We start from the raw sequence: 16,701 nt of genomic DNA on the forward strand, positions 1-16,701 counted from the left end.
TCGTTACTGGGATTAGCTGAGCTTTTCACAGAACACATATCTTGTTTGCCTTTTTAAGGTGTCTCCTAAGATGAATGGGAACAAATACTCCATCTGCAGCTGTAAACGGACTTGGGAAATTCACTGGAGACAAGAGATATTGCCAGGAGAACTCAAGCAAAACTCTTCCTTCTGCAGGGCTTTTATGGGACCTCTAAATCACTCTGAAATGGACAGGACAAAACTCCCTCACCCTGCCCGTGAAGCAGCAAGCCCTGCAGTTCCTTACCGGTGTCAGGCAGCCCTATGTGCCCAGATTTCTGGGTAAACTGTGCTTTACCTTGCAAGACCCGCGGGTCGCACTCGCCAGGCAGATGAGCATCAGTCGGCCAGCTCAGCGCCAAGCACCTCGCTGGGCAGCAGCACCCTGTTCGCAGGCCTCGGCTGTGATCGTGTTCCCAGCACCACGTACTGCTGCTGCAGGGCGGGCCTGACGTTGTACGCACGTCCCTCGTGTGTGAGTCTAAATCTGGTCTGGAACAACCTGTCACTCCCGCAGCATGTCAAAGGTAAATTTCCCCATATCCCTACCAGAGGGGATTATGTTCCCAGCAGGGGTTCAGGTTTTTTGCCACAGTATGATTTAATGTGACAAGTGTAATTAGATGTGACACGTCTTTGCGACATTTCACTACCTTGGAAAATCACAAACAAGCGTAAAATAAAACAGAATGCACAGACACACAGCTCCCTGCACACTGCAGCTGGAAAAAATAAGCACCAACTTAAGGACTTTTCAGTGCTTCCTTTGGGATACACAAAGTCATGAACACGATACTATAAATTAATAATTTAGATCCCAGCCCTGCAATGAGAGCCATCTGGCCAGATGCCTTTACCCTTACCAGAGCCCCTTGGAGTAGCACACCACACAGAAAGATCTGTCCACGTGCGTCTCTTAATGGCCTGAGCCTTCGGTCCCTGCCCTGGAACAAGCAGAAATGGAACAAAAAGGACTCTTAACACTTGGATTCCTAATTTAGCGTCCTCTGAAATTAAGAGAACAAATTAAACCTACAGTGGCTTTGTAAGTGTAGGCATATGTTTACTGAGCCCTTTGGTTCCAGAGCGTTACACCAACACTAATTAATCTCGGCACTCCCGTTAATTGGCGGCCCCAGCCCCTCTCCGAGCACTGGGGCTGGGAGCAGGGCTCTGCCGGGGCAGGGAGGGGTTCCCCTGGCAGGGACGGGGACGGGGACAAGGATGGGGTCGGTGCAAGGGGACGGGGCTGCAACAGGGAGGGGAGTGCAGGATCCTCAGAAGTTCTCGGAGAGCTGGAAATCTGAGCGTGGTGAGGGCAAACCAGGCCTCTGCAGCCCCAGCCCCTGGGCACTGCTGGGTGCACGGGTGGGCTCCGAGCTCGTGCTGCCCCTCGCGCCCCTCCTGCCCCGAATCTTTGCTTCAAGCAGGGGAAAAATGCCCGGAATTAGAGATGTTTGCCTACGGCTGTACCTCATCCACAGTGGTGGGGTTGAAATGCTGAGACAATTCATTATGCACATAAAAATTAATTCTCATTTCCACCCTGTGGGGCCCTTCATTTACACTTCAGTTGTTGGAGTTGTTGCATGAGATGTATTTTCCTTTGCCTCTGTCTGAAATCAACGTGGATAGTCAATTGCATTTTCATAAGAAACGTTTTTACTTCCTAGCTACGTACTAAATCCCTCTCAAGCAGGAGAGATGAAAGCAAGTCACCTCTGTATTTCAAGCAACAAAGGGGCTACAGAAAATATTACAGTGTGGGAATGGTTAACCGGCCCACCCACAGCACCGGGGAGATAAATCAGGGGTAAATCCTGATCTCAGCACAGCAACCAAGCCACGCTCACGCAGCACCTCTGCTCAGGACCGGGTTTCCCATTCAGACCCGCAGCGTAACAGTGCGCAGCCTGGCACCCCATGCAGGTCCCATGGCTCCAGGACAGAGCCCACTCACCCCTGTGGCCATGCCCAGGTTCCCCGTGCTGCACGGGGATCGAGGCCAAGGGCAGAGATCGCCCCATGTGTGGTGGCAGCATGAGAGGGAGCAGGATGGGGCTCCGGAGACCCCACGAGAGCCTCCGCGAGGGAAACGTGCAGCCAGGCACGGGCACGCGTGATGCTCGCTGCCTCTCCCGGGGAGGAGACAACAGGGAAGGAGTTGGAAGCTGTCTGCAGGAGGAGAACAAAAACGCTATTACACTCGTCTTGCTCGCCATGCTCATCTAATTACGTTATTTAACAGGATACCCTCTCATTGATTTTAATTACTCATATAATTTGGGACGTTATTCACAGTACATCCCTGCAGGGCGCACGAGTCTTGGCTGGGAACAATGTGCTCAACTCTTCCTCCGACATGAAAGCAGAAGCTGGGGAGGCCGAGCCCGGCGTGGCCGGGCGCAGGGCAGAGGCTGCCCTCCGTGGGAGGCCGGGGCTCGGCGCTGCTTCTGTGCTGCTGCGGGACACACCAGCGAGGCTGCGATCGCCCTGAGATCGGACGTTATCCCCTGCGTGTCTCGCTGCGGCTCCACTTCTGGGCATCTCCAGGCTCCCGTGCTGCCAGCCGTCCCTGCAGCCCCAGTGGCGTTTGGGGGATTCCTCGCCTGTACCCGGGGCTGGGGTCGCGTGGCCCAGCTGCTGCCTGCGGGGTGCTGAGCGCAGCCCCTCGCCTCCCCCGCCCCTCGCCGAGCAGCTGCGCATTAATTGTGCCTTTGATATCGGCCAAGGACGACGCTCGTGCCTCGCCGGCGGGGAGCTCGCCCCTGCCTGCGCCCCCCGGCAGCCGCCCGCCCCCGGGGCTCCCCCTCCGAGCCACCGAGCCCCAAGGGCCGTTAATCAGAGCCCCCGGCCATTAATCAGAGCCCCCGGCTCTGCGAGAAATGCTTCCAACCGCCCGCCCGCCGTCAGTGTGCTTTTTTGGAAGACGATTGCACGCGGTTTAGCAAAATCGGGCTGTGCATCCCCCAGCATACACTTGTCTGGTTTCTTCGCCCGCTTTTGTAAGTTCGTGATTTAATTAGGATGCGAACAATCCCAGAGGAATGTTTAATTAATATTATAAAGCAACAATGGGATGATTAAGCAAGTCTGGGCAGCTGCTGTTTATGCACAGGGCATGTGGCACTTGTTGGGGGCGAGCATGTCAAGGAAAAAATCATTCTACAGACTTCTCTGTGCAATTTTATTTTTTGTTTTAATTGTCTGGTTCAGTCCTTTTCTCCTCTTTGTGTTTGCTCAGGCAGAGCGAGGGGAACAGAGATTTAGCTCAGAGTCTCTTGTTCAGCTTAATTATAGAGTGAAAGCTCTCAAATGAGGAACCGCTCTCCCACCCCTTCTCCTCCTTCTCCAGCCGTGAGGTCTCCAGAAACAACCCAGCAGACGCTTTGGGCAACGAATGCCCTAAAAGGGGTCCAGGAATAGCATCCAGGAGGTGGGGGGCTTGGCCAGGGCGCGCCGTGGGCACGGCTCTGTGCTGCGCTGGGGTGCCTGGAGCAGGCAGCACCACCTCCCTCCCTGCTTGGCCCCATGAAACTAAATGCACTCCTCAAATGGTTAAGTGAAGCTCTCCTTGCGTGATGCCTTCATGGCATTTTAGGCCAGTTGCTCTTGAGAAGATTTTTCTTGCTTCTCAGAAGCCTGCTAGCAACCTGAAGTAATTGCATTTGCCTTGGGTTGAATTCCTTTTGCAGCTTCTAAAAATAAACCCTTGATTTCTTCTATTTTCCATAGAGCAGACTGCACTGAAAGCAGCAACCAAACAGAGTGAAAAAAAATTATTAAAGGAAGCGGGAAATCCAACAGACGCGAAGCGAGAAAGCAGCAGCACATCCCGAATCCTATTAGGAACGTGCCGCTCAGCACAACAGCAGCATGCCAATTAGCATTTTCTGGGGGAGAACACACGGTGTGCACGGGCAGGGCGCAGCGCGGCCACGGATGGGTGCCTGATGCTCAGCGGGGAGCTGGGGTGGTGCAGGGCTGTGGGAAGGGGCTGTGGGCATGGGGCTGTGCCCAGAGGCTCCAGGAGGGCAGCCGAGGGGCTGGGAGGAGCCCCTGGGAGCTTTTCCCCGCTGCCCATGGGCAGCGGCTCCGCTGCCAGCTGCCCTGACTCATCCCTGCGTGCCTCAGGCGCTGCCTCGCGCTTATTCAATTATTGCTCCAGTCCTGCCCCCGCTCTGGGAAGCTAATCTCATGCCGAATGCTTCTCGGTCAAGCCCTAAATGCGATTGTTTCAGCGGGAGAGGGCCAAAGCCGCCTGTGATCTGCTCACCAGACAATGGCAACGTGTCGGGCGCAGAACAAAGGGCAGCACCCTGTGCCCAGGCGTGCAGCAGCTCTGGGGCCTGGTCTTCATCTTCATCTGCACCACGTCTTCCAGGATGTTCAGTTCTTCTTACAGCTTGGGGACGGGGCAGAAGAGCTCCAAAAGTTCACAGACGATGAGAAACCCTCTAAACAACTGCTAAGCAGCAGGACATCGAGGATTTCTTGGAGAAAAGCTCTTTTGGGGGAGTCTTTTCAGTTGAGAACCAGTGCGGAAGGAGCCAGCAGCGCAGGTCCCACGCCGTGCCCTTGATTTTCCGGGCACAGGCTCCCGGCCTGAGCCAGCTGCAAACCCGCGGTAGGAACCTGCCAGGCTCGCTTGTCCTCGCCGTGCATCAGGGCCTTAATGGCTTTTTATGTCAGACCCAAATTGATGCATTTAGAGCAGAAAACTTCACTCCGAGGCCAGTAAAACATGTATTATCGTTTGTTCAATTGCAGCATCTGATACCCTGACAGGACAAATAAATATCTCCCTGCATTAGAGTCCTGCAGAAAAGGGATGCTTTCTGTTGTTCCCATTGAAATTCATGGATGTTTCTAATAGGACTTCAGAAAGCAAGAGGCTTCTGTTTGCCTTTTAATCTGTTTATTTTTGCAGATTTCTGGTTCTTTGGCACTAGACAATACTGAGAGTCAGTTTGACCAAGGTGCACATTACTGGAGAGAAACCCGTGGGCATGCATGTGCTGCCTTTCCTGTGTTGAAGAAGGATGCTCCCGTTCCGTCTGTGCTTGCAGTGCACTCAGGGCTGATTGCATCTCAGATTTAGCTGTCGCTTTGTCAAAGTCCAGCCTTTGCCCTTTGCTCCACATATCCGTGATTATGCCGTGTCTTTTACCGTTCCTGCAGATTAACTGTGACTGGTATGCGAGATGGCCAATATCGGGTCTCCCTCATTTCAAACATCATTTATCATAAAGGATTATCCCACAGGGGCTCCTGTGCAGTCATATTTAATAACGTATAGTGCTTCCAACCAAATGACTTCTGCTGTGAATTTAAGCCACACTGACACAGCAGCTTGACACTGCTTATTTCCAAAGCTAAATGAAAAACTGTAGTAGGGTACTGGATATCTGTGGCCCTGAAAATGTTACATCCACACGCTGGCCATGCGGAAGGTGGAGTGAAGGTATAGCCCATCTGAAGTTAATTTGTCTGATGATTTGTAACAACCCAGGTAGCAAAGGGCAGCAGAGCCACAGCGCTGCTTGCCTTCACTCAGCTCCACCACCGTTCACTCCAAATGGGTTACAAGAAACCTGATTTATATGTAAAACGCCTGGGGAAAGAAGCGAAATTACTGTCAGCTTCATTCTGCTGAGAGGAGCTCGGATCGAGGCGCCTGTTGCTCTCTGTGTGGCCATCCTGAGTGACACCCAGGGCTTTTCGGGTTCCCAGGCTGCAAAGCAGGGAGGGCACCACGGAAACGAATCCAGGAGGCTCCGTTGGCACCTTGCAAACAGTGCTGGGCCCTGGCAGCATCGGGTGCCCATCCCCTGCTGCTGGGGCGCTGGGTGGCTGCGGGGACCCAACCGGGAGCTTGTTTGAAAAGGCTTCCTCAGCCCGCTCCTTGGCACAGGAACTTTGGAAATGCTTCTCTGTGCCTCCTGCTCCTGCCTTTCTGAGCCAGGACTCGGCTCAAGGCAGCGCTTTGATGGGGAGCAGGCAAGAGGCTGCCCGGGGCTGCCCACTCAGCCCCATAATGCTCGCAGTGTGCTCGGCCGCAGAGCCGCGCTCGGCCCCGTGAATTTGTCCTTTGTGGCTCAGCCTCCAGCCGCAGCCCCGGCGAGCAGCTGCCGGCTGCGGTCCTGCTGCCGCCCCGCTCCGTGCGGGAGCGCAGCCAGCACCAGGAGCATCCCCCCGCAGCACAACGGGCTCCTTATTCCCTTCCTCCCCCCGCCATTGGGGCTTTTGGCCTTACACATCCCTATCACACAAAGAAAATACCACCAGCGTGAGAATTCAGCATCGAGCCAGAGGCTGGCAGGGCCAAGGCAGCCGGACGGACACCTTGGGCTCATGCACGGGGCTGTAACTCCAGCTCCGAAACCTTTGACAAATCATTTACTTTTCCTCTACTCTCTTTGAAGCATGGCTAATTAGCCCTGGCATGGCCTCTAATTAAGGCAGTTTCTGATGCTGCCTCCAGGCTCTGCCCCACACAGCTCCTAGTCCCGCTCACAGCAGCCACAGGCTCTGGAAGAGGAGCTGGTTTTGCAGGTGATCATGGTGTGAAACCATCACAAACCGCTGCCTGCTGAACGCCTCCACTGGTAGCTAACTCAAACTCAAAGTCTGGGAAACCCCAAAGGCACCAAACTCAGCCAGGCGCTGCTTTTACTGCTGGGCCATCTTCTCTCCTCGGGTCTCAGTGAACTTCCCCGTAACAGGCCTCAGGACCAGTTTGTTTCAGCTTCTCTCAGGTCCGTTGGTCTCTGCAAGTGGTCCCGGGCTCTTCTGGAGAACGAGCCAGGCGGTGGTGGAAGGGCTGCCCCACACGGGTGTTCAGAAGTAGGGCAGCCATTGGCAGTCGGGGGGATGCTGCACCGGGCACGGGGCCTGTCACGGCTGGGTGAGGCCAGCAGAGCTCCCCCGTCCCTCAGCTCGCCAGCTGCGACGCGCGTGCAGGCCCAGCCCCGAGTTCCTCCTGAAGCAGCTGTGACGGCCCAACACGAGCAGCATGGGAAAACACTGAAAACAGGCAGTGCATGTCCCAGGAGACCCCGGAGAAGCCCACGTGGGTGTTCGAGACCATCCCAGAGCACGTTTTCCCACGACTTGCCCCTGAGCGTGCACAAATCCCCGTGAGATCGCCCAGCTGCTTCCCCAGCTGTTTGAGGATGCTGACCCGAGCACCAAGGCCACGTGAGGTGGAGGAAGCTGCTGGTTCCAGCGCCCCGTGAAGCCTCACAGGGACGTCACCAGGATGAGAAGGACCAAACTTCCTTTAGCATCCCCTGAGAAACGCAGCTGTAAGGAGTCGCAGCAGCACAGGGCTCCCGGCGATTTTGCGCTGCAGCTTCGTGATGCTGCCGGAGGGCCTCCAAAGCAGCTCCTCTCCCTCATCCCGCACAGGAGCTCTGGAGAGCTCTCTCTGTAACTTGGGGGGCTCTCCATGACACAGGACGGGCGACTGCACGGCAGCTGAACGCCTTCGCCCTGCTCTGGGTCCCAGGGCAGATAAAACAAACACCTGGCTCTTCACTGAATGGCAACCGGCCCATAGCAGAAATGAATTTTGCTTCTTTGGTGTCCAGCCCTGACAAAACAGATAAAACACTCGTTAGTTTGGGTGACTTTTGCAAAGGTCAGCTCTGAAGCTCACGTTAATGAGGTGTCTCGCACCGCTGCCGGGTGCGCTCCACAGCAGCGGGCACATCTGCGCAGCCCAGGGGCTCGGAGCAGATCACGGCAGCAGCACAGATCCCTGCAGGCACCGCAACCCAGCACCGCCTGCCCAGCTCCCTCCTCGGCCCTGCCTTCGAATCCAGCTCAAACCTGGCGATTTCAGCTCCCCAGCACATGGGGCTCACGGCACCAGGGAGCTGCCCTCCGGTCCGACCACCTTGAGGTGGGAAATGAGTTTTAGAGTAACCTTTGGAAACACAGAAACGAAGGTGACAAACGCAGGCCGCAGGGAGCTGAAAGCACGGCCATTTGTACAACAGGCAGCACTGAACGGCTCTGGGGGAGTTTGTGCGAGGCGAGGCTCGAAGCGAGGGCGCTGGGCCTGTGCCGGGCCGGCATGTCAGCGCGCTGCCTCCCTCGGCCGGTGCCAAAACCAGAGAGGCGCAAGGCCCCTTGCAGAAGATTTTAATTTTCGTCTTTCTTCAGGGCTCTGCTGGCCAGGCGCCCCCGAAGCCCCCCCCCAGCCCCGGCGGCTGCAGCCGGGCACGGGCCGAGGCCGCCCCCTGGCGGGCACCGAGCGGAGCCGCCCGGCCCCGGCCCCAGACCCCGGGACCGAGACAAGGCGGAGGAAGGAGAGGGGCGAGGGGAACGCAGCCCCGGGGGGGAGGCACAGCCCCGGGGGAACACAGCAAGAGGTGGAGGCACGGCCCCCGGGGAACACAGCCCTGCCCGTGCAGCCTGGCTGCTCCGTGTTTTACAAACAAAGCGCTTGCCATTTACAAAAGGTGAACCAAAGCAGCGCGCTGTGTCTAGAACATTAAGGTTAGGTTTCCATTTTTCATAGAAGAGACATCTAGCAATCAAGACGTACATTAAAATTACTTTATTACTAAAATATTTTTACATTTAGTAAAGATAACCAACCTGCAAATACCATGCTTCTGCTCCTCCTGAAAAAGGAAGCGCAGCGGTAGGTTGAAGACAATCAGCTACGTAACTAAGTTTGTCCTAGCAACTTGTAAGTAGGCAGATGTTTTCACATTATTGTCATCCAAATATTCTCATCCAGTCTTGTTTGGGCTGCATTTAGAAACTGGGATCTCTGTATAATTCAACAGCTGCATCAGTAACAGTTTTAGAAAAACACATTTATAGAGATTTCTCACCCCTGGTTTCCAATAAAACTATACAACTCCAGGAACAAATGTTCACCAGCTATTACATCTTGATTTCCCATTTAAACAATCAGGACAGAGTCCGTCCCGAGTTTTCTCCACTGTGAAGATACATTTCTCTTCTCACTTACTCAGAAGTGAAGCAGGAGCAAATCCTCCAACACTGAGGGAATTTCAGCAGCATCAAACTGAAGATGTGATTTGGGTCCAACGGGTCCCAAAGGCAGTTCTTTTACTTGCATATGCACAGGAGGATCGAGGCTGAGCACCCAGCGGTCTCTTCATACCCTGCTCTTTTAAACTTGATGAAACCAACAGGTATTTAAAAACAAACCAAACAAGTCAAAATGGAAAAAAGAAAAACAAACAACCCTTCATCTGACTGCAGATCAGGTAACGTTAGCCACATTTTACCTAAAAATGCAAAGCAGCTGTTTGCGTTGTTGAAATCGTATCTATTCAGAACCAACATTCAACTCCCCAGTTTCATCTCGAGATGCTGACCGTATGTAACATCCCCCGTGGGCTCCTGCCCGGCAGGACGACGCTGCTAAAGTAAGGATTCTACTGGTGAAGTACACAGCTGTGTGAAACTGAAGATGACAGTGAAGTCAGACCTTGATACAGTATTAAACCAAATTTGTACATATAAAAATAATTGTACAGAGGAAATATTTTCAGCAGAATACAATCTTTAAATATTCAGAAGAACATATAAAGCTAATTAAAAGTAGCCTTCTGTACTTTAGTGTGTAATATGATTAAGTACATCCAACAAGGAGGGTGCGTGAAGACATCGCATTGGCGTAACGACATACTGTTGGTATCTGTTGCAACAGTGATCTACCAGAATGGAAAAAGAATTCACAAAACATTGATAAAAACCAAAGTCTGGAAACCATAACAAAAACACAGAAACAAAATGAAAATGTACTAAAATTTAATCATTCATAAAAGCTGTAATTTAATCTGTGACAGTAAAACACAAGAAGCAATATTAGAGTTGGTTTAGTATATTATATATTTTTGCTTTTAAAGCCATAGAAATCAGTTATCCCAGTTTTTTCCTATAAAAGACCCATTTTTCCAAAGCATTATGCACAAACATTTTTAATTAGAATATAATGGCAGAATGAAAATAATGATATTCTGTAACCTTTAAATATAAAATGAAGTCAATGACTCAAAAAGTTATTTGTTGCTGTGAGTTCAAAGGGAAATTTTAGGTAATATATATCTATAGTTATAGATATAATATATAATGGTGGAACATTTTAGTGCTTGATGGGGAGAAATTATGGTAAAAGGGTCAATATGAAATTTTAATTATAGTAGCAATATCTAACATTTGAAATGCATCCATGCTCCTTTGTATAATCATACACTAGAGTCAATTATATTTATTTTCACATCTGTTAACTGCTATTGCAAAGGAGAAATACTATTGTCTTAAATTTCCAAGAGATATACACAGAGCAATTTGTTTTTCCAGGGACTGTGTGCAAACCATTTTAAGATCTAAATTCTTCTCATGGTATATAAAAACAGGAGAAGCGTCTTCAGATATGTTGCTAATTTCCATAAGGTTTTGATGTCGGGAATGCTGGCACTTTCCATTTAGGCAACAGTTCTTCATTCCTGCAATCTAGAAAAAGTAAAAAAACAAGGTGATGGTGGGAACGTTTCTCATCCTACTGACGAACAACCTCAGACAAAGGCCTGAGAGCTTCCCCAGACAACTGCCTCTACACGTCTGTAGAAACACGCAGATTTCAGCAGGAAGAGGTTATCATGGAATCATAGAATATCCCGAGTTGGAAGGGACCCGTAAGGATCATCAAGTCCAACTCTTCCTTCGCTGTTGTGGTTTGCTCCTACTGTCCTTTGAACTCTGAGATACAGAGAGAGAAAAGCCTTTGGAAAACAGAACCGTTTCAGAAACAAGTTCTTGTTTTGTCACGAACACAGCAGCAGTGACAGAGAGCTGCCTCCCCATCCCGCTGTCCTAACAACAGTGTCTTACGAGGCAGGTAGCCTCTGCTCCAGGCTGCGTCCGGCTCTAGTGGGTGTTGAATTCAGCAACGGCAGAACAATTTATGGGAGGGCAATTTCATCTTTTATCTCTCTGAGATGCTGCCCAAGTATAACGAGTTGGAGACCGCCCTGAGCCCTGTTCCAGCCGTAACAAGGAGGCAATCGGTTAGGAAGAGATTTACAAACACCAGGGGAGGCATTGCAGAGTATTTCAATCATCTGGAGCAGCTCTGGAGGCACAGGTAGAAGCAGCCAGTGTTACAGGAGCCCCATCAGCAACTGACTGAACACAAGGACACCGGGTGAGCCGCCGGCAGCTGCCGAGCCCTTCAGCACTGCACCGAGGCCGAGCAGGCGCCACAGCACAGCTCAGCTCAGCTCAACATAGCTCAGCTCAGCTCAGCTCAGCACAGCCAGCCTGGCAGACAGTGCGTCCCCAGGGCTGGGGGTGCCTGGCTCCGAGAAGCCATCCTGGCTGACGCCACACTAGCTAAATCCAGATATATCGCCTGAGGAACAGGAAAACCCACTTGAGATATACTCTTCAGTTTCTTTTCCTTAAACCATTGTTTCCCCACAGGACTAAGCTATTATTTTACGACATTCAGAGCTCAGGATAAGAGACTCAATCAATAAATAAAGCACAAATCATCAGCAGCCAGGTTAACTGCATAGCTCCACTTGTCCTGCTCAATCACAGCTAGGCTAAAGAAACATCCGCCCACAGCGTGCCCTTCAGGTCTGGCAGAAAGGCAGTTAACCACCAATTCCAGGAATTCATCCTTGAAATTCTTCCTACCTAACCAGAAGTTTGTTTTAAACGCTGCAGGATAAGGGAACTTGGGCTGCTTCGCCAGCTGCCATACCTAAGAGAACAGCTTTTGGTGGGTCACAGCAATGACCGGAGGCTGGCAGCCTGGGCACCTGTGGGACATCGACGGCCGACGCGCCGCGAATTAACCCGCCCTGACCCAGCCTGCAGGGCTGGCCCGGGCTGCAAATCTGCCCCGCTGCGTTTCCAGCCAAATGCTCTTTGCACAGCCAACACCACCTGAGATGATTTGTTTGCTTTCTGACCACTTCCTGCTTCCCAGTGCTGAGCAGGGCTACTGCCCCTGCACACCTCTGTCTCGGCACCGCCACGCAGCACACGTGTGTGCTGAGATGCTGACGGTTCAGAGGCATGGCCTGGTGGTATTCCTGTCCAAAATCTGAAGCTACAGAAATGCTGCTTGCTTCCAGGAGTGCGACAGAACAGCTGTAAGCACACAGAGTGCCCTGCCAAGATACACAGGAAGATTATTTATAGCATATGTCCAACCTTGTTTTTTGTTGTTTTTTCCCCCCTGGCGGTCAGCTTTTCATTTTTCTGCCGTTGAAATCCATGTCCCACCCAAACCAACTTGCAATTGTCCTTGTATCAGCTAGGGCTGAGACAGCAGCTGCGACAACACTGCCAGTTACCCGAACACCACTGAACTTCAGTAGAGGATAAAAAGGAAGCAAAACTGACCCAGGATGGCTCCAACTATGGTGTCACATGACAGAGGGAGAACCTACACGAGCGAGAAGGCAACACCTCACCCATCTCCATCAGTTCCTGCTCTAACTGGTGCATTCATCAACCCAAGCAAAAGGAGAAAGGGAGCAAGGCAGGTATTTCTCTGCCAAGTCAGTCAGCGGAACTGGTTTTCAAAGTCCAACAAATGCAGCAGACAGGGAAGGAATTACATGTTTTGGAGCAGCTCAGGGTCAGATTACCTGGGCTGCAGGTGTAGTTTAGACACCTCTTACCTGGCTCAGAGCTGCTGCACGATGGGAGTCTAAAGCAGCAGACATGATTTCTTTTTAGGCTTCTTCTTTTCCACTGGTGTTTTTCTATTTATCTGTCTGACCAGGTCATAAAAGATCTGAAAATGAAGAACACAAACTGAGTATCAAAACAATAAAACGTTATGCAAGTGTCAAAAATTAGGCACGCTGGCAAAACGATAGATACTCTTTCCTGGTGGCTGCAGTCTTACAAATTCAATCAATCTGCTTGCATTTACCTAAACGTGTTTCTCAAGCAGCTGCTTATGAAACAAGAGAGCACAGAGCTCACACCAGCATGCAGAACGTAAGGAGCTGTAAGCTCCTGCCCTGCCACTTACAGGTTTCCCCCTTCAGGTTACATATGACCAAAGGCTTCAGAAGGGTAAAGCAATGAAACGGCAAAGAATCCCTTGCTTCGGACACCTGGAAGAAAACTGGGAAACAACAAAAGCTTTTGGGTTTTGTTTTTAAAAGGACAGGCATAACATCCTGAAGGACCGCTTTCTCCCTGGTGCTCCCTGGGCTGCCCAGTGTCTCTGCAGAGCACCGCGTCCTTCCAGGCAGCCCTTCTCCCTGGCTTTCACCTTCACAAGTGGTCTTCACTCACCCACTGTGTACATACACTCTTAGTTCTCCTCTTTGCCATACAGGTCAGAGCTGTTGTTCACTCACTTCTGATCTAATTTGCCTTTGTCCTTGATCTGATCTTTTGAATTTATTAATACAATCAGCAAGGAAAAACAAATCGTCTGCCCTGAACTCAGACTTTTCCAGAAGAGGATGACTACAGGGGCCTCTTTCAGCTTCAGAAATTTCTTGTGAAAGCTTTTGCTGTGAGTTGTTTTCCCAGTAATAACCCATTTATAGCAAAATGAGCTTTGCAAAAATGCTTGGAGCTGGGTCATGGTACTGAGCAGAAATATTTAGACCTCCAGAAAGCTCCACCCTTCTCCTTGTTTACTTTTTTCCTTCCCAGAGTGGCTGATTGCTCACAAACTCTTGTTGATTCAAAGGAAATTCAGCAGACAAAGAAACAGGTTATAAGAAATTTCAACTACTGGAAATCTAAGATTTTCTGGCTATTACATACATGAAAGCACTCGTGCCTTGTTAAATAGTTCCAAACAAAATGAACGTACAGTGCCTTTATCAAGCTCTGATGTAAAATATTTTAACAGCATCTGATAGGTGCTCAGGCACCTCCTTCACTAAGCTTATTGTTGCAGCTTTCTGTCAGCCCCAGGCAAAAGCAGCAGTTTGGACTCTTCAACAGACACAACCAAGATGTTAAAAAGCATACAGATGACATAAAAATAAAAGGTTTCTGCAGAAGAAACCAATTCTCCTTCTTCTATGCTGATGCAAACCACCTTTCAGTATTTAAGCCTTTATAAACAAGAGCCAAGATAATTCAAAAGTGATTATGAAGTGCTGAAGGAGCCTGAATCTGTGAAGGCACCAACCATCTCTCTCTGGCAGATGAGGTTCTTGACTGCTTTGGGTTGACCCCTCATTCCTCCCTGCTTCCCAGGGCCAGGGTAGGGGAAAAAAAACCTTTGAAAAATCTAAAGTTCTGTCATTTAAGTGTTTGTACCGACAGTGACTGCAGAAGTGAAGTCTGCAGCAAGGTTTCAGGAACGCCACTATCCCTAGGAGAAGTCGGTGCACTGCAAGAGCATCACACAGGTCACCAGAAAGAAATCTGAAGCACTGCTACTGAGGTCGACTCATACCTGTATTAAAAACATCCTATCTGTAGGAAAGGTTTAACTTTCAGCAAATGCAAGCAGAAATTTATCAGCCTTTAGCCTAGACTTCAACAAAGTCAGAAACTCCAAATGTAGCTTTACAAAAACAAAACCAAAGAGTAATGTAAACTCTTCCCCACTCCATGAGCCAGCAGAACAAATAACCAGCACAGCAAGTTGCTTGATTCATTGTGTTCCTTCTTGATTTCCTGAGTTTTTATGCTTTTCATAACCAGACAATATGAACTAGCAGAAACACAGAAAACTAAGATCACAATAAAAACAGAAACTAATCTTCCAGATAATCATTTTCCTGGCTGTGATCGAGCCTGACTGCAGGCAGGAGACATCACAGGGAAATACAGATACACGATTCACTTGTTAAGGATGACCACACACAAAAACTGCAGGTGTGTATTTGTCCCAGCCCAGTTCTTTGGAGAACTTTAAAGCACCTCTGGCTACTGAGAAGTCAGCCTCTGTGGAAATTCAAATAAAACAGGACTTGGTATACTCCAGGGTACCTGTTTGATGACTGAGCCACTCATTTCTTTGTTAGCTGCCACAGCTTTACTACAGCTCAGAGACACACACAAAGCCCTGTCTGGCAGGAGCCTGGCTCAGCGAGCTATATTTACCAGGCTGGATTAGCGAGCACCGCAGCCAGGCTAATCCCAAGCACAGCAGCCTGGAGCTCCCGTCCCTCTCCACCCGACGGATGCGGTGCTGGGCATGTCACGCTGGCTGCCAAGAGAGCTCTGGGTCTAGTCCAAAATCCTCCTGCTTCTCCTTATCACAGTCTCCTAAATGGTCCCAGTTATCTCCTGGCACCAAACCAGCTCTGCTCAATGGGGTCACCTTAGCGTTTGCGACTGGAAAACCGGCCTCTGTCACTGTCAGATAACTCACAGCACAGAATAAAACCTTGCTGCCGGATGGCAAGCGGTGCCACACGACCTCAGGCAGCAGCAACATGCACACCGACTTCCGAAGGTGTTTCTCGTTTAAACATGGGAATGGCGTACACAGATAGGTGTTTGGACGTGCTCTCAGTAAATTAGCGGCTTACCAGAGGAGGACTGTGATGGGATGTCTGCTTGAGCAGCCAGATGTAGCAGGAATGTGAAAAGCAAAATACTTTCAAAACCAACAACCAACACTAAGCAACATGACAAGTAATACAATGGGGCATAATCCACATTCTGAATAGTAGCAGTTGCTATCTTAATAAAGTATGTTTTCCAGATAAAGTTTTACCTAAGGTAAGAGTCATCCAGTTAACTGGGCTTACTGATAACCCTCTGCTATCTATGCCCTCTAACACAGACCACAGAAAGCATTTGCCTGGGGATGTCACCCACCTCTTAACTAAAAAAGAAGCAGATATCTTTAAAACAAATAAAAAAAACAGTAACTAAATAGACTCGTCTTAGCCGTTCTCAGACTGACACCTCAGAACCATTCTAAATCTGCCTGATAAAGGAGCGTAAGAAGGACTGCATGCTGGTCTAATGCGGTACTCATGTTAATGTAACACGGGCAAGGAACAGCTGATACTTACCTCATTAACATTGATTTTAGACTTTGCAGACGATTCTAGAAAGGCACAGTTACACCACTGTCTCGCTAAGTTTTGACCCTGTTCTTTGCCGACAACACGTTCTTCCTCCAGGTCACATTTATTGCCAACCAGAATCATTGGAACCTGGAGAGAGAGGGAGCAAAACCAAGACATATCAGCAAATTAACATACAACACCTACTGCCCAAGTGATGCAATAGCTCGCAAAGGCACACGAAGAGGAGGAAAACAAAACAAACAAAATAACATAGTCATGTATAAACAAAAAACAAACAAACAAACAAAAAAACAAAAAAAAAAAACGGAAGTTCAGCAGAGCTCACCAGCTAGGCTGGATTTTAGTAAGTCTTCCAGTAAAGATTTGTTTTCCAGTATTTACATCCAACACCATTCTATAGTCAAAAGCACAATTTACTAAAATGCATTTCAGGACATCTATGTGACATGAGGCTGAATTGCCCATCAGCTTAACCTCTTTTAGACAACAGGACATACAGCGTGTGTTTTAAGAAATACATTATGTGTTTCTGACGTTTTTACCTCTCTTGTCAATCTGCCGTCAAGCCAACAACAAGTGGAAGCACCTCAGCAGAGCGCTGCCCTGGACACGGAGTAAGGAGGAGCGGTTCTGTGCGGGTAAGCAT

At 49.9% G+C, this 16,701-nt stretch overlaps 1 protein-coding gene across 3 annotated transcripts in view; it reads right to left on the minus strand.

The window, feature by feature from the left end:
- Positions 1 to 8,572: 8,572 nt before the first annotated feature.
- RAP1A (RAP1A, member of RAS oncogene family) overlaps positions 8,573 to 16,701 on the minus strand; it is a 39,873-nt gene continuing 31,744 nt past the window's right edge. For all 3 annotated transcript variants that reach the window (XM_083812438.1, XM_083812440.1, XM_083812439.1), the window contains 3 exons: positions 16,038 to 16,181; positions 12,708 to 12,823; positions 8,573 to 10,524 (listed from right to left, as the gene is read on the minus strand). In XM_083812438.1, coding sequence (XP_083668564.1) covers positions 12,737 to 12,823; positions 16,038 to 16,181 — 231 coding nt within the window. In that variant the 3' untranslated portion in view covers positions 8,573 to 10,524; positions 12,708 to 12,736. The remainder of the gene's footprint in view (positions 10,525 to 12,707; positions 12,824 to 16,037; positions 16,182 to 16,701) is intronic.

This window comes from Anser anser (genome assembly GCF_964211835.1).
Source record: "Anser anser genome assembly, chromosome: 27".
Classification (NCBI taxonomy): Eukaryota; Metazoa; Chordata; class Aves; order Anseriformes; family Anatidae; genus Anser; species Anser anser.